Here is a 24,121-nt window from a genome sequence, read left to right on the forward strand (position 1 = left end):
TTGCTTATAAAGTCCGCAACATCGCCTCTGAAGAAATTGCACATACTTCTCGGCACTAAGCTTATAATCTACAATAAAAAATGGATGCATAACATCAAGTCGTAAACTTCTTCTGTCATAGTATAACATTGATTAAATCTTCTAACGATATATTGCTGCACACTATATTTCTAACGATTTAATGTTGCACAGTATAATACTTAGTACCAACTAAGTTCCAAATATCTTAACACTTGAGTTTACATATAACAGGAATACACACAATAATACCCCAGTCACACATACGGCGCGGATAGCTACGCCTGGCCACGGATAGAAACGTAGTAATCCGTATCGATCCGTATCAATCCGTACCTGAGCCGTACCGTAAAGTAGTAACCCGTATCAATCCGTACCAATTCGTAGCTAGACGTAGCTATCCGCGCCGTATGTGTGACTGTGGTATAACAAAAAGATGTAGGTATGCTTAAGAATAATACAGGATCGTCCGAACCGTTTAGCAAGGAAATTATAATAAGGTCTGTTATTCAATGAAGTTAATTTTTCAAGATTTCAATATTGATAATTTGCCATGTCTTCAATAAAGACCGCTTCTCCCACATCAGTTTCAAAAACAAATTATATATCAATAAAAAAAGATCTAGTCAAATTCTCCAGAACTAACTTAGCTGGCGCTGTACATTAAGCACTGTAATCGAGTTTTCTTAAGTAAACGCAGTGAGCGGCGACTTTCTAAAAATAGTCACGCAATTGATGTACGTAAATAATGGGTCCTTTAAAAACAAATAAAGAAAAAAGGTCACGACAACCAAGAAATGGTAACCTCGTAAAAATTATATCTTAAATCTGTTTTATTTAGACTATTTTGACAAGAAATAAATAAGTTACTTCAATCTGGAAAAGAGGACCTCCATGGCCAAGTGGTTAAGGCCGCTGACTTCAAATAACTTGCCCTTCACTAGTAAGTCCGTATGACCTATGGTTGTGTCAGTGTGACGTTAAATTCAACGAAAAAATGAATGAAATTGGCCAAAAGCTGTGATCATTCCATAAGCAACTGTTAAAGATTATGATCTGCAGTGCTTTGGTCAGTGAAGTAGTGTGTTAATTTGGAAATTAGTGTATTAATTTGGACAAGAGCTCGTCGAACACGAAATGGCCCCCTTGATGCATTCAGTAATTGCTCAAGGAACAGAATTATATGCTCACTTTAAACAAAAGTTCTACCGTTCTGGTTCAATCTGACCTTGACCTTTAACCTATTAACCTAACAAAACATCACAGAGTGATCTTGGCGCCCACCACTGAGCCATTTTTGAATGTTCCAAATTTCAAGACTAGCTCAAGGTCAAAATCAAGGTCAAATTTCACATCTGTACAAAACATGTGCATGTGGTCCAAATTTGAAAGCTGTGGCTTGAGAAATGTGAAAGTAGGTCACTAGATCAATTTCAAGGTCAAAGTTCATTTCGGTAGACAGAACTATGCACGTGCTTCAAATTTGGAGGCTGTAGCGTGAGAAGTGTGAAAGTAGGTAATAGGTAAAATTCAATGTCAAATTTCAATTCAGAACACAAAAATATGCATGCGGTCAAAATTTGAAGCTGTAGCTTCAGAAATGTAAAAGTAGGTCACTAGGTCAATCTCAAGATCAAAGTTCATTTTGGTAAACAAAACTATGCATGGGGTTCAGATTTGAAGGCTGTAGCTGGATAAATGTGAAAGTAGGTCACTAGGTCAAAATCAAGGTCAAATTTTATTTTGGTACACAAAACTATGCATATGGTCCAAATTTGAAGCCTGTACCTTCAGAAATGTGAAAGTAGGTTACTAGGTCAATCTCAAGATAAAAGTTCATTTCGGTACACAAAACTATGCTTGTGGTTCAAATTTGAAGTCTGTAACTTCAGAATGAAAGTAGGTCACTAGGTCAATAACAAGGTCAAAGTTTGTTTCGGTACACAAACCTATGCATGTGGTCCAAATTTGAAGGCTGTAGCTACAGAAATGTAAAAATAGGTCACTAGGTCAATATCAAGGTCAACTCATGTCAAGCTTCATCTTGCCACTCAAGACTATACATGTGGTCCAAATTTGAATGATGTAGGTTATGGACATGAAGACACTAAGTTTTTTGCCTATACAAGTCTTTATGAACCATGTGACTCCCGGGGCGGGGCCATATTTGACCCTAGAGGGATAATTTGAACAAACTTGGTAGCGAACCACTAGATGATGCTACACATTACAAATATCAAAGCCATAGTCTTTGATGTTTGGTCAAGAAGATTTTCAAAGTTTTTCCCTATATAAGTCTATATAAACCATGTGACCCCCAGGGCGGAGCCATATTTGACCCTAGGCGAATAATTTGAACAATCTTAGTAGAGGACCACTAGATGATGTCATATACAAAATATCAAAGCCCTAGGCCCTGTAGTTTTGGACAAGAGGTTTTTCAAAGTTTTTTTCGAATATAATTCTATATAAACCATGTGACCCCCGGGGTGGGGCCATATTTGACCCCAGGGAAATAATCTGAACAATCTTGGTAGAGGACCACTAGATTTTGCTACATACCAAATATCAAAGCCCTAGGCCCTGTGGTTTTGGATAAAAAGATCAGAAACCGTTTAACTGTTCCTGGCCAGTGTGACCTTGACCTTTGACCTAGTGACCTCAAAATCAATAGAGGTCATCTGCTGGACATAACCAACCTCATTATCAATTTTCCTGATACTAGGCCCAACCGTTCTTGAGTTATTGCCCGGAAACTATTTTCCTGTTCCTGGTCACTGTGACCTTGACCTTTGACATACTGACCTCAAAATCAATAGGGGTCATCTGCTGGTCATGACCAACCTCCCTATAAACTTTCATGACCCTAGGCCTAAGCGTTCTTGAGATATCATCCGGAAACCATTTAACTGTTCAGGGTCAATGTGACCTTGCCCTTTAACATACTGACCTCAAAATCAATAGGGGGCATTTGCTGTTCATGACCAACCTCCCTATCAACTTTTATGATCCTAAGCCCAAGTGTTATTGAGTTATCATCCGGAAACCGTCTAACTATTCAGGATCACTGTGACCTTGACCTTTGACATACAGACCTCAAAATTAATAGGGATCATCTGCTGGTGATGGCCAACCTCCTTATCAACTTTTATGATCTTAGGCCCAAGCGTTCTTGAGTTATCATCCGCAAACGGATTGGTCTACATTCCGAACGACCTACCGACCGACAACAACAGACCGACCGACCGACCGACATCTGCAAAACAATATACCCCTCCTTCTTCGAAGGGGGGCATAAAAATGGGGATGTTGTAATAACTTTACTTTTGTCCAATTTCAAAATATATTCATTGAGAAAAACTTTCTTAATTCTTTTCTGAATAAGACGCACAATTACGCCTTTGCACTTGTTCTGTTCCATGATTAGGTTTACCTCGCTCTGGAGGATAATTCAGATACTTGCTCATGCCTGAAATAATGTCCGGATCGGGCACCTGGATCCTTTCCTAACCATCAGATGCTTGACCTAAATTGTGCCGGTGTGACTGAAATCCCAAGACAAGATCAAGTTTGTGGTCTTATTTTACCGATAGTACATTCGATCCAGATGGAAGTAATGCAGAATTTAACTAACACGCCTAAGAATGAATGTCTTTTAATGATTATTGTATAAATTTATACTTCAGTCGAAGAGGGCTCTACCAGACTTGACATACGCATTACGAAATCTAACATATGTTTTGGGGAAAATGTTAGTGCTCGGACAGGAAGAAATAAAACTTGAGAATGACTTTGTCTACATTTCCGTGGAGATCAAACCAGCATATTCTTTAGTTGGACAGAACATCGAACGCCCTCGTGTTGCCTTAGAACTAAATGAATTAGTTGAAGATAACCCTGAGGCTTGTAATTCAAGCGAAATAACGCTAAGGGTTAGTTTTATTATACATAAGTAATGCAAATACATGTTTTAAAACGAGCAGCGGACAACAGGATTGTAAACTAGAATATAGTAGACGAACACTCAAATTTGCGACCAGTAAGAATCTTTGTAATTGCTCCAATATTCCGACATTTTACTAGAATATAATTTTAAAGAAAGAAATCAAGAAAAGGTTATTGCACAGGCGTGTAACCAACCAGAAGGATACAATCTGCAATAATCAATGAAATAACATCAAAGCTTGAACAATTTCATTTTATTATTTCAGACAGTAGTGTTCAAAGAAAATCCCTATTTCTGGGGCCAGTTTGCTGATCGAATAACTTCATATGTACCGGTGTTTGAAATTGATGGGGCTAGACTTACAAGTGAGAAAATCACCTATAGGTTGGAAAACGAGATAGAGGCAAGCTGTATGTAAGTTTTTCAACTTTGGTATTTGTTTGATTTAATTTCATACCAACAAGTAAGGTCATATAGTCATTATCTATCTGACTGGACGAGGATCACTGCTATGCCTGTAAGTAAAGAATCTGACTTTAAGAGGAGTGGCGGTTTAGTGATTAAGGTGTCGGCCGCCCAACCCGGAGGACGTGGGTTAGAACCCGACTGGGATCACGACCATACCTTCTCATATGACTGTATCAGTACTGGATTTTCCTGGAAGCGGATTCGAAAGTTATTCAAAGAAGCTATAAGCTTTCATCAAAGTCGAACTGAAATAAATTGGTGTAATTAAATTGACTTTTCGAAAAACAGATAAAATGTCTTTGTTAACCGAAAAAGATCATCCTTAAATATTTTACAGATATGTTAAGAAACAATTTTTAGAGACCGTACCATAGCTCTTCGCATTCTTCAATTTTTCAAAAAAAAGTGGTTTTTACAAGAGCACCGGTTACGATTGAAAATGTAAACAACCGACTCTATAAATTATTTGAATGAATGAATGAATGATCGTCGATCTTAGTCATAAAACTGATTGACAGTGAATGCAAATGACTCCATGTGTTGCAGAAAGGTATTTAATTTGTAACTGTAATTTCCTATCAATTGATATCCTGTCAAAATTGGTAAAATAATTGCTTATCTTAGAACAAAGCCCACTGTCTTTGCCGTTCGCCAGCTGCTAAAAAGGCAAATATATATGATTCACTGTAAGTTATATTTCACTGGTACTACCAGTTAGTAACTTCATACTCTAAAAAACACGTCAGAGAAATTTGGGCAGTTTTGACCGATTTAAACGTTTGCAGCATTAGATTATATTTTTTCTTTACACGAAAATTGCCGTTAGGTAACGAAGCAAATACGCCGTTAATCCGGAGTCGGCCGATTATTTGTTATTGTCAAAAAACTGTTCCAGTTCACGTAGTGTAATCGGTGCACTTAAACTGCCTGGCTATAGCTACTGCTGTTATAGAGAAGTGGTAGAGTGTCTGCCTTAGGTGTGAGAGGTCCTGGGTTCGAGTCCCAGTTAGAGCTTAACAATTTTAATTCTGCTACAGCATCTTTTGCTGTTAAAGGACTGTTCCAGTTGTTCTATATTTTAGGCACACAGTATCACGGATCATTATTTAGAAATCCAGATCACAGTTGAATGTTAAATCAAATGTACCCAAGTAGAAAATATTTGCTATATTATGTCCCTTTGATGTTTCTGCTCTCCAGGTCCAAGAAGAGTTACATTTCCTTGATCACAAAATTTTCTTTTACATGAAAATATTAAATGCTCATAACTCTACGCTTCTGGTTAAAATATTGTTAATATATCTATTTTTGAGAAATATATGTACATGTGTCTTCATTTCAAACCCTTTTCACTTCATACCTATGTTTTGAAAAACTTAGGTACTATCTCTACAATTTTACAATGTGTTGAGACTGTCTGACATGAAAAATGAAACACTATGAAAGTTCTATTACTTGTGTATATCAATACTGTTCGAGAACCATGCTTCAATGTAAGAATTTTCGTGATACGGTCTGTCGTGTTCATTACCTAAGGTGCTATCAACTGCATTTTTGACAATAACATGACTATAGGTAATGCATACTATGAAATTCAGTGTGAACGTATATATCTATTTCTGCTCAGCGAATACGTTTATATTAAAGACCAGTATGACACTCACTAACATAATGTTCTATATTTCAGAGACCAGGATCCAACATACGAAGAAGATGATCCAGACAAGATGATTTACATTCTGTTTGATAGGCAACATGCAGAAGATGATTTTCTCATATTTGTTAGACCTAATACAAGTGACCTGGTCAGAAATGTTAAAACCCTGTGATGTTATATTTTCTGTCCAGTACATTCAATTTCACCATAACATAATTTCGCTTATGCGTACGCCAGTGCTAGGGGACGTGAGGGGTGTTGAAAATTTAAGAGCATTTCAACCTCTGATGAGCAGAGTCTGCTGTTTATTGCTTGGTTCCTATAAATTATATCAAATATCATAACTACGTTTTTTAAGGGCCGTGTTGCGGCTGTTAAAAGTTTCCCAATATTTAGATTCAGTGTTGTTGTTGTTGTACCCCCGAACAACGAAGTTGTAAAGGGGGTATACTGGTTTGAGGTTGTCTGTCGGTCCGTCCGTCTGTCCGTAGACACAATCTTGTGCGCACCAACTCTCCTCATCCCTTTGACACAATTTACAAGTGATCAGTAGCAACAGTAGTTTTGCATGGTGCATGTTAGGTTCTTTCAGAAAAAAATGCAGATCACGGGACTTTGGTTTTTGTTACTTTACTATATAAATACAGTCTGCATATGTAATCGTGTGCGCACCAAATCTCCTGAACCCTTGCGCACACTTCAATGAAACTTCACACAAGTGATCAGTACCACCCTAGTTGGGCATGGTGAATGTTACGCTCTTTTAGAAAAATATTCTGCAAAGTTATGGGACTTTGTTTTTTGTTACTATGCTATATACATAGTCTGCATATGCAATCTTGTGCGCGCCTAATCTCCCGAATCATTGCACACAATTTAATGAAACTTCACACAATGGATCAGTACCAACCTTACTTATGCATAGTGCATGTTAGGTTTTTTTGAAAAATATTCTGCAGAGTTATGGAACTTTGGTTTTGTTAGTATACTATATACATAGAGTCTGCATATTCAATCTTGTGCGCGTCTAATCTCCTAAAACCTTGCACACAGTTTAATGAATCTTCACATTAGTGATCAGTACCAACCCCAGTTGTGCATTTGTGCATGCGTGCAGGAGTACATTCATCTTCTTCAGTGATGGCTCTAGTTTTTTTCTGGTCCTTTGAGATCATGCAGTACATTTAATTTTACAGTAATAGAATTCCGCTGCTGCCAGCGCTAAAAGGCCTGAGGGTGTTGCACATTTCAATACCTCTCATTAACAGAGTGAACAAACTGAGTCTTCTGTTTGTTTTGCTTGTTTGTGTTCTATGCTTTCAAAGGATCTTCCAATACAATTCAATACTTTGATGTATGAAACAATGATGTTGCATTGTCTTTACAATTACCTATTTTAAATTAATATTTCAATCACTTGGTTTTATCAGAGTTCGTGAACAATTTAAATGACATGAACTGTGCGGTTGACGGGTGATTTTTCGTATTTAATTAACGTTTATTTGATGATATAATCTATTAATGTTTTATTTCATGTACAAAAAGATCATTAATACTAACTAACTTTTGACTCTTTTCTTATATCAAGATTTACGAGCTGTATTTCAACAAGGACGAAAAGCCAAAGATTTCCGAAGATAAATATCAGTATTCAACAGAGATGATAAAGAATGACGATACATGGACCTTGGAAGATGGTTACAAATTACGTATAAGGTCAAGTGAATACTCGGAGACAGGAAAAATCTGGATTGCATTAAGACCATTGCTTGGTACGTACTTGCAACGTCAGTGCTGTTTCATACACCACATGTATGTAAAGGGATATAAATACGAAGCGTTTCGTCAGTGATCGCTAAATGTTGGATGTATTTTGAGATTAGTTGGATGATATTCAGTATATGAATTTGGACATGGTATCCCTGTCTTTTAAACATTGTAACAGGACTCAGGAGAAATTATTTTGTATGGTTTTCTGTGTTTTGACATGGTGTAGCCCATGCATGTTTTATTATTAGTTGTGAACCTTTATTGTATTTCGTGTCTGTTTGTTTTGACTGATTATGCTTTGATAACCAGCAAACTAGGTTTTCTCATTATGAAAGGGTCAACTTTATGAGGCAGTTGTAATGTAATATATATTTTGTAGAAAATTCTGGGGATTTGTCCCTGCTGACAAGAAAGTTCTGCGCCAATGTGACAAGTGTTAATTGTTTGGCATGGAGACAAAAAAGTGGATCAGAGGATTACTTCTGGGACAAGGACGTGTGCGAGGTAACGAAACTACCGGACTATTTCGAGCCATGGCTTATTAATTAATGTAAAGGCTGTGAATTTTGTCAGATCCATATCGCAAAAAGATTTTCATCTGTGAACTGTAATTATAATTATTGCTACTGTTAATTGGCCACAAATAATTTATCACCCAACCGCACACGCCGAAAGGCGAAGAGATGATATGATACGTCCGTGCCTGCGCACTTCCCTTCCGTTACAATTTTACACCGGAGCATAGTTCTAAAACTACTGAAGGGATTTTGTTAAAACCTAATGTATTGACAGAAGTGTGTTATGCAAAACCTATTGCTTTATCTTGCTTTCATTTTGATCAATATCAGATTCTATGAATTCTTCGTACCCGTTTTCATGGAACAAATTAAAACATTTGAATGGATATTGTTAAAACTTCACGCAATGACTGAGACCATTGACAAAAATTGCAGTGTACGAGAACGAAACTTAATTCTACCTTGCTTACCTTGTGAATTATCTCCCTTTGTGTTTGATACTAACACGTTTCTCCGGAGCATATCTACACAACTGTAAATAGGATTTAATCTAAAGTTCACACAATGACAGAGGCCATTAATTTTAAGAGCAGTGTAAAAATCATTTGTTTGTTTGAGAATATTGAGGGAAAACCAGTGTAAAATGATTTTTCTGCCTGATGCTTACATTTTGAATTACTTCGATTTATTAAATTAAGTCAATATATTCTTGTACTTAGTAGAACTCTATATTATGAAAGGGATTCTGTTATATTTCCAGCAACGACAGATGTCATTTAGGGGGAATACAGTGTATATAAGCCATAACTCTACCCTGCTTACATTTTTATGTAAATTTTATCAAATTTACTTGTACAAGACATAACGCATTTAACTTCTGAATGGATTTTATTGAGACTGCATATAGAAATAGAAGATTCTGTGTGAAAGTGTACTGTATAAGAACTTACATCTACGATGCTTACTCCATTATCTCAAAGGAATCCATTACTACAATACCACTGCAAGAGATAGACGAGAATCATACATGTTTTTTTTTACTACACAAAATATCTCCATTCAGTAAAGTTTCTTTAACCACTTAAACTTAACAGCATGCTGAAGAACATGTAAGGAATTGCAGAGTGTATGCTATGCCTATTGCATAAAAACTGGACATAGTATTCCTAGTTTGCACAGTTTAACCCCCCCCCCCCTCTCCCCAGCTAATGTAGGAACAAAAAATTATAAACTCAGCATATTCCGCGTCTTCGTCACCATTTACATGAAATATTTGCCTAGTCGGAGGAATGACATTGGCTTTTATTGTTTGAGTTATTATTCAGATAGACAGGTCATATCATGCGGTTTTTGCTAACTTTTTACATTGGGATATAGGATATAGGCATTGCGGAAAGAAATTGGAATCATCCCAGTACTAGTACACTAAAGTTAATTTGGAGCATTGCATTTTTCCTTAATTATGTGTGTATCATGAATACAATATAGAATAAATGACTGCTATTGAAAATGCCTAATTTTGAGAATAGTTTACCTCAGATAGATAGATTGCCAAATACGTCGTTAAGTTTTCGTATTATAAAAGCAACCAAATAAAACTTTGAAATGAACTGTCGGTTTGTGTTTTAGGTGTCGCTTTCCAGTACCCGCTCAGTGACTTACTGCACGTGTCAGAATACAAATGATACTATGACAGTTGGCACTACTTTTTATGTACCATACAACAAGGTTGACTTTAAAACTCTCGATTCTCTAAGCGATGCTATAGGGCGTTCACCAGTTATCGGTATGATGATAGCAACAGTGTGTGTTTATATAGTTCTTGTGATATGGGCATGGAGGGAGGATTTAAAGGATCAGTATAAGGTATTTTTCCATGTGTTTGGCGGACAGGGTTGTAAAAGCTGGAATTTGTAACTGGTTTTGTCTTCGTGTAAATGATAATTTAGAATCGTTTTGAACTGTGTGTATTCCAAGTCACATCTATTTGAATGCGTAAGCAATAAACAAAACTGATCTAGTAGAAACCATTTAGAGTTTAATTAAATAAGTGGTCTAATGGTACAGGCAGTCATAAAAGTTTGTTTGTTATTTTACCTCATTTACGTTTGTTGATACTGTTTAACATTTTCAACAGTCATGGCAGTATCAAATCAGGCTGAACAGTTTGTGCAATTAAGCCGTTGGTAAAAGGCTTGAAGCGTTACCATTACCTCTCGAAAGCAAACTCAATGAAACCGAGTCTATTCTGTTATTTTGCTGAGTTGAGTTATTTGCTTCCTGAGGATTGTCTTATCGAATTAATCATTTAAATCAAGTTATTACTAAAACGAAAAAAAAATTATGATCTTTTTCATGCAATGTTTGTTGACTCATTTTACTAATTCGCATAATTATTATATCTATAATTTTATTTTTGTAATTTTTAGTGGTCCTATTCTTTGATGATTGACAATGATATTGCTGATAGCTATTTCTATATTGTCCGTGTATTCACGGGTCTACGAACTGGGGCAGGAACAGGGTCAAAAATTGGTTTTGTCCTCGTTGGAGAAGACGGTGATACAAATATAAGGATTATGGACGATGACAGTCATATTGTAAGCTCATTTCTATTATTTTCCATTGCAATGAATGTTATTACACTATGTCGTTTAAATAAACTTAAATTATACTTTATTATTTTAGTATTTTTATTATGTAATGCCATTGTGTTTAAAAACGTGTCTTTAACATAATAATATACCACTACGCACTGAGTAGTTATATTATTTAGAACTCTGAAATCTGCTGAGTCTACTGAAACCGACTTCAATTTTACACGAGTGTAGACATTCAAGAGTAGATTGTTCTCATCGTTCCCCACAGTTACGTCTTTAAGGCTGTATATTTCCCAAGGTTAACAAGATCCTAGTTAAGTTTTACATTATGTCACCAGCTGTTATTGCTTTCATGCATTTATGGGTCCATTTATTAATTGTAAAACTATTTTAGTCCATACTAATAATTATGGTCTTTAAAAATTGGTTTACCTAGGGCTTTGAGCGTGGAAGTATACGTACTTTTGTGATGAGTACCCGGAAATACCTAGGTGAGCTGATATGTTTACGAATATGGCACGACGATTCTGGCGGAAATGACTCCTCGTGGTACCTTAACAAAGTCAATGTTACAGACCTAAAAAATGGAATGAGGTCAGTGGAGCAAATAACTTATTTCAAGCGAATGTGTTCACTTACGAAATCGGTGTACATACAACACAGATGTTCAGTGTATGAAAAGTAAATTGTAATGTAGAACATCTTGTAGAAGTAAACACACACTACGAAATATAGATCTACCTTAACTTTGATAACACAGATATATCTGGCCTGAGTCAACATTAGTAAAATTTGTGGTACTAACTTAGTATTCATTTATAGCTACTAGTTCACAGTTGGATAGAACAATTATATCCAAAGAAACTAATATCAAGTGTATCTGAAATTGTGAAGTAGCAAAAGAAATGGACCCAGTAGTAAATGAAATAAAACTGTACATGTTTGTAAACTGTTGATATTTTTATGCCCCCGAAGGGAGGCATATAGTTTTTGAACCGTCTGTCGGTCTGTCGGTCTGTCAGTCTGTCCGCAATTTTCGTGTCCGGTCCATATCTTTGTCATCGATGGATGGATTTTCAAATAACTTGGCATGAATGTGTACCACAGTAAGACGACGTGTCGCGCGCAAGACCCAGGTCCGTAGCTCAAAGGTCAAGGTCACACTTAGACATTAAAGGATAGTGCATTGATGGGCGTGTCCGGTCCATGTCTTTGTCATCGATGGATGGATTTTGAAATAACTTGGCACGAATGTGTACCACAGTAAGACGACGTGTCGCGTGCAAGACACAGGTCCGTAGCTCAAAGGTCAAGGTCACACTTAGACGTTAAAAGATAGTGCATTGATGGGCCTGTCCGGTCCATATCTTTGTCATCCATGGATGGATTTTCAAATAACTTGGCATGAATGTGTACCACAGTAAGACGACGTGTCGCACGCAAGACCCAGGTCCGTAGCTCAAAGGTCAAGGTCACACTTAAACGTTAAAGGTCATTTTTCATGATAGTGCATTGATGGGCGTGTCCGGTCCATATCTTTGTCATTCATGCATGGATTTTAAAATAACTACGCATGAATGTGTGACACAGTAGGACGACGTGTCGTGCGCAAGACCCAGCTTTGTAGGTCAAAGGTCCGAAACTCTAACATCGGCCATAACTATTCATTCAAAGTGCCATCGGGGGCATGTGTCATCCTATGGAGACAGCTCTTGTTTTCATTGTACTAACAGCATTTAAGACCGTATACTTCTTCCGAAAGATTTATTTTGTATCTTTCGGAGGTAAATATCAAACTTTTATGTCAATAAGTTTATACCAATGACAATTTACACATTTCTGTATTTTCAACATTTGTAACTATATGTCTAGAAGCATGATTTTATTGTATTTACCAAATTTACAAAATACTACATTGATCAGAATGATTAAATATACAACACTGTTTTTGTAGATACACATTTGTTTGTAACCAGTGGTTCGACTACGACAGCGGTGATACCCGTGTTGACCGTGTGCTCAATGCACAACGCTATGAAGAAGTCCGTTCTTATCAGGACATGATCGCATACACCATTGCAGAGCATCATCATTGGCTGTCTGTAGCCTTGCGTCCGATAAGGAGTAACTTTACAAGAGTTCAACGCCTCTCCTGCCTTCTCGGTCTTGTCTATCTAACAATGATTATTTGCACGATGATTGTGGAGATCCCAGATGAAAATACCCTCATAAATCAAGCAGTTATCGGTCCATTCAGATTCTCGATTGAAAACTTCAAAGCGGCATTGATATCAGTGACTGTATCTTCCGTTATCATTATCATCGTATCGATCTTTTTTAGAAATGCTGAAGCCGCTGAAAATAGCCAAAACATTGATTCGGCTATATGCAAAGCGTATCGAAAAGTTAATGAAAAATTGAAATTAGACAGTTCGGTACTTGCAAAAAGATATTGGCCTCCGGCAGAGGAAGCCTTAGAGCATGACTATTTTTTCCTGCCCCATTTCTGTGTCTACATCGGTTGGACTATCCTTGCAATGGCAGTTTTTCTTGCAACATTTCTCTTAGTGTCGTTCAGTGCTGATTGGGAACTTATAAAGTCAGAAGAATGGATGACTGCAGTGTTCGTTTCCTTTCTAACATCAGTTCTTCTGATTGAAGGTGTAAAGGTATGTAGGAGTATATATCTTTACAGAATATAACCAGTTTCGGGGACTATAGGAATGCGCTTTTCCGTCCGTCCGTCATTCTGTCAGTCCGTCATTCCGTCCGTCCGCGATTTACTGTCCGGTCCATAACTCTGTCATCCATGAAGGGATTTTAATATTTCTTGGCACAAATGTTCCCCATGATGAGACGACATGTCATGCACAAAACCCGGACCTCTAGCTTAAAGGTGAAGGTCACAATTGGAGGTCAAAGTTCAACAGGGCTTTCTTCCTGTCCGGTCCATAACTCTGCCATCCATGAAGGGATTTTCATATTACTTTGCAGAAATATACCTAATAATAAGAAAATGTGTCATGAACAACTTTCAGACCCCTAGCTCAAAGTTCAAGGCCACACTTGGCAGTCAAATGTTAACGTGGCATGAACAGGGTCTGTTTCATGTCCGGTCCATAACTCTGTCATTCATTAAGGGATTTTAATATCACTTGGCACAATTGTTCCCTATGATGAGACGACGTGTCATGCGCAAATCTCGGACCACTGGCTTAAAGGTCAAGGTCACAATTGGAGGACAAACGTCAATACGTTTTTTTCCTGTCCGGTCCAGAACTCTGTCATCAATCAAGGGATCTTAATATTACTTGGCATAAATGTTCCACAGGATGAGACAATGTGTCATGCGCAACACCCAGAACCCTAGCCTAAAGGTCAAGGTCAAACTTTAAGATCAAAGGTCAACGGGACTTTTTTTCTTGTCCTGTCTATAACTTTGTCATTCAAAACAGGATTTTAATATTACTTGACACAAATATTCCCAATGATGAGACAATGTGTCATGCTCAAAGCCCGGGCCCTTAGCTGCAAGGTCAAGGTCACACTTGGAAGTCAAAGGCCAAAAGGGCTTTTTTCCTGTCCCGTCTGTAACTCAAGAATCCTTAAAGGGATTTTAATATTACTTGGCACAAATGTTTACCACCATGAGACGGAGTGTCATGCGCAAGAACCTGGTCCTTAGGTCTAAGGTCAAGGTCACACAGAGAGGCCAAAGGTCAGATACAAGAATGACTTTGTCCGGAACATTTCTTCTTCATGCATGGAGGGATTTTGATGTTACTTGGCATAAATGTTCACTACCATGAGACGGATTGTTATGCGCAAGTATCAGGTCTCTAGGTCTAAGGCCAAGGTCACACTTAGAGGTCAAAGGTCAAATTCAAGAATGACTTTGTCCGGAGCATTTGTTCTTCATGCATGGAGGGATTTTGATGTAACTTGGCACAAATGTTCACCACCATTAGGCACCTTTGTTTTTAGAATTATGTCCCTTTGTTTTTACTATAAATAGATTATATTGTAACTCATTTATTACTAGCCGTAAGGAAAAATCGAGACCAGTTTTCTGTGGTACAACATGCATGTTACATCCAACTTTTAGGTGTATTTTGACCTAACTCTACCTGGTTAAGATTTTCTTGTGGATTGTATTATATAGAATTTGTTTTTAGGATTAATTTCTCTTTGTTGATACTACAAATAACTTATATATATATACCTTTTTTGATAATCGGCCTAAAATGCCATATGAAATCAACTGTAGGTTTTTATTTATACAACTTTTAATCCAAGTGTTTTGGTATAACATATTGTATATATAGTACAATATTGTTTATACACCATTGACAGATACCAGTTCATTATGTTATACTGCAGTAGAGAAAATTAGGTGCCTTCCAGTTTCATCTTATTCCCCATTCAATAGATTTTGATATTTTCAAGCAGCTGGTTACCATCTTGGTCAAATGCATTTATGTTTTGTCTGCAAGTATTTAGATTTGTTTGTATCTAAATTGTTTAAAAAACATGTATTATAAATATGTCTATACTTCTGTGGATTACACATCGCAATCAGGAATTACAGGAGATTTTGTGTTTTTCTGTTTTAGTTACACTTTAATATTGCTGATTTACACAATTAAATACTTGCACAATAATTATTATTTAATGCGTGTATTGGGCTGTGGAAAATATTTTCAGAAAAATACCTAAATAAGTAAAGGTATGTCGTAACCAGAAACATTAGAAAAGGAATGTAAATTTCATTAGAGAATACGGAATTTAATAATATATATATGACGGTTAGGATATTTGGTCATTTGATTTCCATTTCATCATCATGTATTTTGGTATATGGGTAATGGTAGTTTACATCTTTTTGACATATGTAGATATATCTATGAACTGGTATAATCATACTTAAGGAAGCGGAACGAACTGATAATTTCCTTTCTCTTTCAAAATCTGTATTTTATGATGTAGATATATATATGCATGTATGTGTATCTATCTGACTGTTCAGTAAGGACTACCAATTCAAGGTTTTATATTTGCGATCATTACATAAACCACTGAAATTCTATCACATTGATTGAAATAAGTTGCTAAAACACACATTCTGATCAGAAATCATGAATATACGCTCGGTCACAGATATTGATAAAGCATGTGAAGCCAGAATAATCTTTCACGTGGAAAACTAACTTGTTTGTTCTTGCTCTGTAATGTTATTGTACGCTGAGATCTAACAACGAAAATTAATCTGCAAAAAAAACAATTAATTGTTAACAATTTTAATGAATGAAGTGAACTTCCGTTCTTTTCCAGATAATGATAATAATATTAATCTACTCGCTGATGTGTCAAAGGGCTTACGAACCGCTGGAACCTTATGTAGACATCGACAGGCTAGAAGAAATAACTAAATATAATTCTGCTACACTTACCATTGGACCACGTACGTTTCATTATGTGTTTCACTGTGTTTCACATTTAGTGGGAGCCTTATATAGTTAATCAGTACCAAGCCATGATGTACATATTTTCGGTATGTTCTGCTTCGGTGATTTTCAGTGGAGTTATGGCCCTTGATTATTTTACATTGTCTGTGCAACTGCTGCAATACATATGGTGATTTTGGCAAGCCTAATTGCGCATATTTTCGGCATGTTCGGGTCATTGATTTTCTACGGAGTTATGGCTTTTGATATGAGTTTACACGTCACCAAACATCACGAGTGAGCTGTTTGAAGCGTAGTTGTGCATATCAGCAGCATTTTCAGGTTAAATGATAGTCAAACTTACTCAGTGACCAGTGCAAAGCCTAGTTTTGTGTATCGCTGGAATGTTATGGTTCTACTGGAGCTACGGCCCTTAATTTATGGCATTTTAAAATGGCTGTGTATTTAGTGGTGGGAGACATACGCTTTTTCCTGATAAACAATCCCTACTTTTGTTCTAAAATGAAGTGCACAATCATTTGATAGATGCTAGAACTTTGTAATACTTTTGTAATATGTTGTAGCAGAAGAAAGAAACAATGTTGTCGGAATATATCTGACCATTTTTAAAGTTCCTTCAGGGTAATCAATATTCAAAGCTTTTCCAAATGTATGAAAAGGCCATTATCGAAAATAAGATGTAATAAGATATAGATATATTTCATATTTTTAGCAAAATATGTGGCAGCCATATTGTCAACAAATGCATTATGCAAATTAAATACAAAATGTACGTCTTATATTTTACTCCTACTTGCATATGATTTAACAATATTTACAGATGACTGTACAAAAATATTATTTCAATATATCTTCATATCAGGCGTTCTTTAACTACAGAATTCAACAGTGTACTGTATAAACCTGCGAATCCAAGTAAAGCGACATTGGAAAAGAACAAAGTAAAACGCATACGCAATCATCAACTGTTGAAGATCGTCTCTCAACTGGTTGTGTATAGTGCGCTCTTATACATGGTGTACACAATCAGCTACGAAAGTAGAGATCCACGATCTTTCTATTTAAAAAATCACGTTGAACAACTATTTCAATTTACGTCAGAGGTAGGTCTTTTTGCAGCTTTTAAAACGTTTAATCATATATTTATGGCAATGTATTTGCTTGTTTTGATAACATCATGCCTTTTCAGTTTTTTTTGTAAGTATTGGTAATACTTTTGATTATTATCTGACGCTAGTAGACGATGTCAGGTGTTCAGAAATTTATGAAATTCAATTACAGATATGTTAACGTCTATATTTCGAAAAGCGAAAATTACATAATACACCAAAGATGTAATTTTGTTTAGTCTTTGTGTCAGTTAGAAGTTAAGACGAAATAGGGTCGTTTATATGAAAACGTATTCCAGTCGCACATATTATATATTGGTTATATATTGCAAATACTAAATATAGAGCTCTAACAGTATTCTACATAGTTATTACATTGATAATAGTTTGCCGCCTTACCCTATGATAACTGGAAATGGATTATTATAAGTTGATTTTTGTAAATTTTATTTCGAGCTCCACTAGTTTTATGGTATATTACAACATTTTATAAGTTAAAGATATAATATTCTTTCGACAGATCCTATCTAGTCTTTGAATAAATAAATGCCACACCAAACTTCAATACATACCCAGAAGGAAATATATTCTGCAATGATATTTCTGTCTGTCTTCCCCTAGAAGAGAAAACATTACGTTCTTGTTGTCTTGTGGGCAAAATGGAAATTTTTAAACGAAAACTACGTAAAAGAATGATCATCGCTGTTTGCAATATTATCTTATAATTTTCTGGCAGACATGCTTTATTATTATACCTCACATAAATGTCCAGTGCAAATTTCCCATTAGTTTAACTTGAATAATATATCATATTCCCCAGTGATTTTATATCACATGCGCAAAATCGTTATTTTCAATTTCTGCGCAGGTGATTTGATCCATAATTTCATATCACATGCGCAACAGCGTTATTTTGTTTTTCTGCGCATGTGATATTATTGTTTCATATCACCCGTTGAGAGATTGATACTTTCGCAATGATTATTTTTTCTTTTTTATGCTACGTGCAAAATATTTCGAAAACAATTTTTCATCAAATATTGAATCGAAACTACAACAATAAGTTTGGAAATGATCTAACTAAGAAAATGAGTGCTCGCCCTTACATGTTTCATTTAGAAAAAGAAAGTTATCGCCGTTTTTCGAGTGCTACTGATTGACGCAGTGTTGAAATATTAGAATAAATATAGGGGTCAGCGATATGTAAACGTCTCGACTAAATCTATCAAAAAAGTCTTATTACAACAAAGTCGCCACAAATTTTGAGTGTTCACAAGTAAACACTCGTTAATTCTGTCTTCATTATTTGGTTAGTAATTACTTTTTAATGTTAAATAAATTATTATGTTGATTTTCCAGCTAATGCTTTGACCCTTATAAGCTTTCGGTATAATAAAATAAATATTGCATTCCTGAGAGGATGATATGAAAAATGTTCACCCCTCGAAATATGAATATAGACCTCGGCTGGCGCCTCGGTCAGTATTCATATATCTCGCGGTGAACATTTTTCATATCACCCTCTCAGGAATGCAATATTTATATATTGTCATGTTCAACGTCTTTGCCTATTTCTTCTTTAGAGGCAGGTAATTAAACAGCTGACAATATTGACACAGTTATTGTGAAAGATGATATATTAAATCAATGCATTAATTTTGAAGTTAGAATTGATGACATTCAATTTTATGTACATTTCACTTGAATGGATCCGAAAAATTAAACAAAACGCGGCACATCAACGTTTAGTATTACCAAAAGAATATTTTTCTTCTTTTGATATCGTGTCTAGCAGGGACATTGCTCTAAAGTAGAAAACACTGGTGTTAATCTGCTGAAGCCTATCAAAAATTCCTGAAATGTTGTCATTTTTTACTATTAAGAACAAAATTGCATGCTTAGTTTGTCCTCTGAGACATAATTCGATAATTGAAAAGTAAAGGTATATTGATGATATTTTTAATATGAACAACCTTTTCAGACATAGTTGGACACATTTATGAAAACAATGTATTGTAAAACAAGCTGATGCCTCATATTCAGAAGCGTCTAACTTTTAACATTGTTAATTGGGTAATTGAGAAACAAACATACATTGTTAAACAGATGATTTCAAAGTTCTCAGTTGCCTTCACAAAAGTTACTGACTGTTCAAAAATGGTGATTTCTCTTCTTCCTTCTGTTGACTTATCATTTTCATTTCATACCCATCCTTTCAGGCTTTTTACCAATCGGTATTTTTTTTTATCTTTTATATAATTAAGATGTATTTGTTGATTGGTATTTGGAGCAATCCGTCTCTGTATCTTTGCACTACAGTTTCAATTTTTTTAGTTGACTTACCTTGCGATATGCGGTTCTTGCAGTGTTTACTATGTTTATTACTTCCAGGGAATCTACAAATAGCTTTCTTTTAATGATATTGCATGGGTCATGTAATGAGTAAAATAATTGGCAATTTGAAACACAATGGTTTCGCTTTTTGCAAAACGTTACTGCTACAGAAACAAACGTGCATTTTTCTTTAAGGTTTAACAATGTGTTCAGCACAATTATTTGATTCAAGTGAGGTCAATATGAGGATTTGTCGACTTGCAAAAAGTGATATTGTCTAAGGGTGTAGCCATAGTTTGATGATGAATAAATCCTCATATCAGCCAAACATAGGAGGCAACAGTTGTTTCACTATTAAATACCGGAACTCGTCGTAGCCTCTTTTCGAAAATAGTTAATAAATCTAAACATAAGCACATTATTTATGACGGCATTTTATTATGACGTTACTGTCGTTCCCTTGCTTGTTCGCTCATCACAAGTCAATATGTTGTTTTTCTTTTCTTTTTTGGGGTGTGTGACCTCGAGTTTGTATCATTTTGACTGTGTATATACCCCTAACAAATTGTAAATAAAGATTTAATAAACATACATATTATAACATGACACATTTCAAATCTGATGTTTTAAGGTAAGGGATCTGGAATCGTATACAAACTGGCTCAAAGGGACATTTATCAACACCTACTTTTCCAAGACATTTTTCGGGGCAAACTACGAGGGAAACGAAAATAAAATCTATATGGAAGATCTTAGTAATGTTCGTGTTGGACCTGCCAGATTGCGTCAGTTACGGATTAGACAAGGTATGAAGTCATTGGGCTATATTTCCCATACAAGTCTGCTCAATAGCTCGTTTCCACATCAGTTAAATGGCATCATTTGCTTCCAATGATATTTCTTGTGTAACAATTTAGTACAAGCTGGTGAAATTTGTCATTGATTGAATAAACTTCTTCCAAAGTTGTTCAAACGTTGCCAATAGAATGCATTAAGGGATCACTCAACTTTAAAATAATCGCAAAAAAAACAACAACAGCATTTTGTCCTAAACAATTAAATTAATAATAAATTATTTTACGAACAAACGTAAGATTTTGATGAAGCTATTTGAATTTAACAAAATCAGAATCGCTTTAGGACGTCAATGAATATATTGGGATTTGTATAAATCTCCATGACAAATACCGCTTGCCAGAGTTCAATCTAAATATGTTCATTAAGTCTTTCTAAACCAATATTATTCAAACTCAGATTTATTAAGACCATAGCTGCATAAGAATCGAATCACTTGCCCCTTGACCCTGTCGGTTCGAAATCTCGATTGGGATGTAGAACCATTTCATGGCTTTCGAAAGGTCGGTTGTTTTACCAGAGTACCCGCCCTTGACGGAATGCCGGAGTGTGTTCCTCCTCTATTCGCATTCTGATCGGAAAGTGTATCGATGTGATGTTAAAACCAGCGGCTAGAATCATAAAGATCATAGCTTCCAGAGAACGTGGCCACTTTTCTCTGTAGTGTGTGTATATGTTAAAAGTTTTCAGACAGTCTTTTAGTTAGAACCTGCCTGTCCGATTTTATTGTTTTCAGAAAACGCTCCTACTACCTAAAACTTTTTGTGAAACTTGGGTGAAACGTGGTATTTTTTTTTTCATGGTTCATTTTATGTAATTAAAATTTAAAATTTTGAAAAAAAAAATCATGTAACTTGCTATAAACAAAACAACAAAGGATATTCACGACAAATATTATAAATGTACCTAAATCCACTATTTTTTTTTTGATTAACTGGATTACACGATACAGACTGGTAAATGTATCTCAGCAGATCAGTTTTACTGACCGATGTCTTCTAGACCTTCAACATAATAATGCGAAATATACAAATGCAAATGGTTCTAATTCAATTTCGATGTGCCTGTGTTTGTGTTTTATTTGTCCTCCTTTTCACATTTATGTGCACGGCGGTATTTTATCGTTACCTTGATGTGCAATTTTCGGTATATACAAAACTGATAGCTCTTTACAAAAACCGCAGATGCTATTTTAATCAAGATTTATAATAGATAAACTTAGTAGGAAAACTACGTATTCTAAACATTCGAACTGCCTTACCTTTTGGAACCATTTCAAAAGGACTGCACCGATGATATAATTATAATATAAACACTATTTTATAAAGTCATTTATCTTATCCATTACAGAGGACTGCATTGGTCCACTAGGTGTAAACTTGACATGTCATAACAAATATGAAGATGAAAAGAAAGAAATGCAGAACTTTTGCCTAGGATGGAAGAACCAGCCTTGTCCGGTTGCAGAGAAATCAACATACTTCTCTTCAGCTGCATGGGAATTTACATCTGCAGATGAAGTTTGGGGTTTTCCGACAGTAGCCCAGTATTGCACTTACGGAGGTGGTGGCTATTTTATGAAACTGGATGTAAACAGAGATGTTTGTGAAATAATTTTTGACGAATTGGTGCAGTTTACATGGTTCGATGTTCAAACTAGAGCAGTTATTCTAGAATTTACATTGTATAATGCTAATACAAATTTATTTGTCTACTCGAAATTTGCCGCTGAATTTCCAGAATTTGGAGGTTTCCTGCCTTACCTAGACATCCAAGTATTTCGACTATTTCTTAACACGGGGTCTAAGGGCGATTTCCTCTTGTTCCTTCAATTTTTCTTTCTGCTTTTCGTAATAGCGGCAACATTCGCATTAGCTTACCAAATGTTCACGGACGTGAAAGCATTTTTCAAGTCGGTTTGGAACATGTTGGATATTGTAGCCTTGATAATGAGTTACACAACAATTTCAATTTTCATTTACAAAATATTTATTATACGGAAAACGATCGAAGTATTTGAGAATGACAAAAATGAATATGTTGGATTCGAAAACCTTGCTTTCTATGACTTTATAACGAATACAGCTTATGGTGTTTTAGTGTTCTTGTTGTCTGTAAGAGTTTCGCGCATCCTCGGATACAGTGGGAAAATCAACGAAATGGCGGCAGTTATATCGCATGCAGCAAGCGATCTTTATGGATTCTTACTTATCTTTGCTATTACTTACTTTTCTTATGTTATCTGTGGAACTCTTCTGTTTGGAAAAGAGCAGGAAAAATATAAAGATGTATTTCAAACATACGGTACCTTAACTGAGGCAATAATTGGAAAGAACAGAGTGTCTAATATTCTCACCGCCAAACCAGGATTCGCTGAATTTTACTATTTTACATTTGTGCTGTTTGTGCTCATGACCTTAGCGACCATGGCGGCAGCCATTTTGAACTTCAGCATTTCAATGGTCAGGAAGGAACACCAGAAACTAGCGCCCACAAATATTATAGAGGTTGTCTTTGACAGAATTGGTAAATTACTGAATAAGTTCGGACCATCTAAGTATGAAAAAACAGGTAAGAATTGAAGAGTTAGGTTATACAAGTCATGTCTTCTCATTTCCACTTATTAGAAAATGTCATACCTTCAGGCGTTATATCGTATTATTTCCAACACTTATTATTAAAACCTTTATCTTGGCACTGATTGTTTTTGTATTGTCGCAAACTATTATATCATTTCTTATTTATTATGTCTCCTTCATAAAATGGGGGAGACATATTGGTTTTGCCTTCGCCGTCCGTCTATCTGTCCGTCCGCGTCCGTCCTTCCCGCATTAAGCTTGTCCGGCTTTCACAGATCAAACTACTGGCCGAATTTTGACGAAACTTCTCAGCAGTGATCAGTACCAACCCTAGTTGTGCATATCGCTGGCACATTCCGCTTCGCTGCACAAATTGGCCACCAGAGCCAAAAATAGAAAAATCTTGTTCAACTTTCACAGGTCAAACTGCTCACTGAATTTCAACGAAACTTCACAGGAGTGATCAGTACCAACCCCAGTTGTGCATATCGCTGGCACGTTCTGCTTCGCTGCACAAAATGGCCACCAGAGCTACAAATGGTAAAAATCTTGTCCGGCTTTCACAGGTCAAACTGCTAGTGGATTTTTATGAAACTTCTCAGGAGTGATCAGTACCAACCTTAGTTGTGGCACGTCAAACTGCTCACTGAATTTCAACGAAACTTCACAGGAGTGATCAGTACCAACCCTAGTTGTGCATATCGCTGGCACGTTCTGCTTCACTGCACAAAATGGCCACCAGAGCTAAAAAATAGAAAAAGCTTGTCCGGCTTTCACAGGTTAAACTACTTGACAGATTTCG

At 36.0% G+C, this 24,121-nt stretch overlaps 1 protein-coding gene across 4 annotated transcripts in view; it reads left to right on the forward strand.

Moving 5' to 3' along the window:
- LOC123564401 (uncharacterized) overlaps positions 1-24,121 on the forward strand; it is a 105,360-nt gene that overhangs the window by 76,102 nt on the left and 5,137 nt on the right. For all 4 annotated transcript variants that reach the window (XM_053537039.1, XM_053537040.1, XM_053537041.1 and 1 more), the window contains 13 exons: positions 3,705-3,950; positions 4,230-4,378; positions 6,120-6,237; positions 7,678-7,861; positions 8,239-8,363; positions 10,007-10,243; positions 10,807-10,977; positions 11,414-11,571; positions 12,932-13,646; positions 16,309-16,438; positions 17,322-17,545; positions 20,517-20,691; positions 22,091-23,311. In XM_053537039.1, coding sequence (XP_053393014.1) covers positions 3,705-3,950; positions 4,230-4,378; positions 6,120-6,237; positions 7,678-7,861; positions 8,239-8,363; positions 10,007-10,243; positions 10,807-10,977; positions 11,414-11,571; positions 12,932-13,646; positions 16,309-16,438; positions 17,322-17,545; positions 20,517-20,691; positions 22,091-23,311 — 3,853 coding nt within the window. The remainder of the gene's footprint in view (positions 1-3,704; positions 3,951-4,229; positions 4,379-6,119; positions 6,238-7,677; positions 7,862-8,238; positions 8,364-10,006; positions 10,244-10,806; positions 10,978-11,413; positions 11,572-12,931; positions 13,647-16,308; positions 16,439-17,321; positions 17,546-20,516; positions 20,692-22,090; positions 23,312-24,121) is intronic.

Source organism: Mercenaria mercenaria, chromosome 2 (assembly GCF_021730395.1).
Source record: "Mercenaria mercenaria strain notata chromosome 2, MADL_Memer_1, whole genome shotgun sequence".
NCBI classification, from domain to species: domain Eukaryota; kingdom Metazoa; phylum Mollusca; class Bivalvia; order Venerida; family Veneridae; genus Mercenaria; species Mercenaria mercenaria.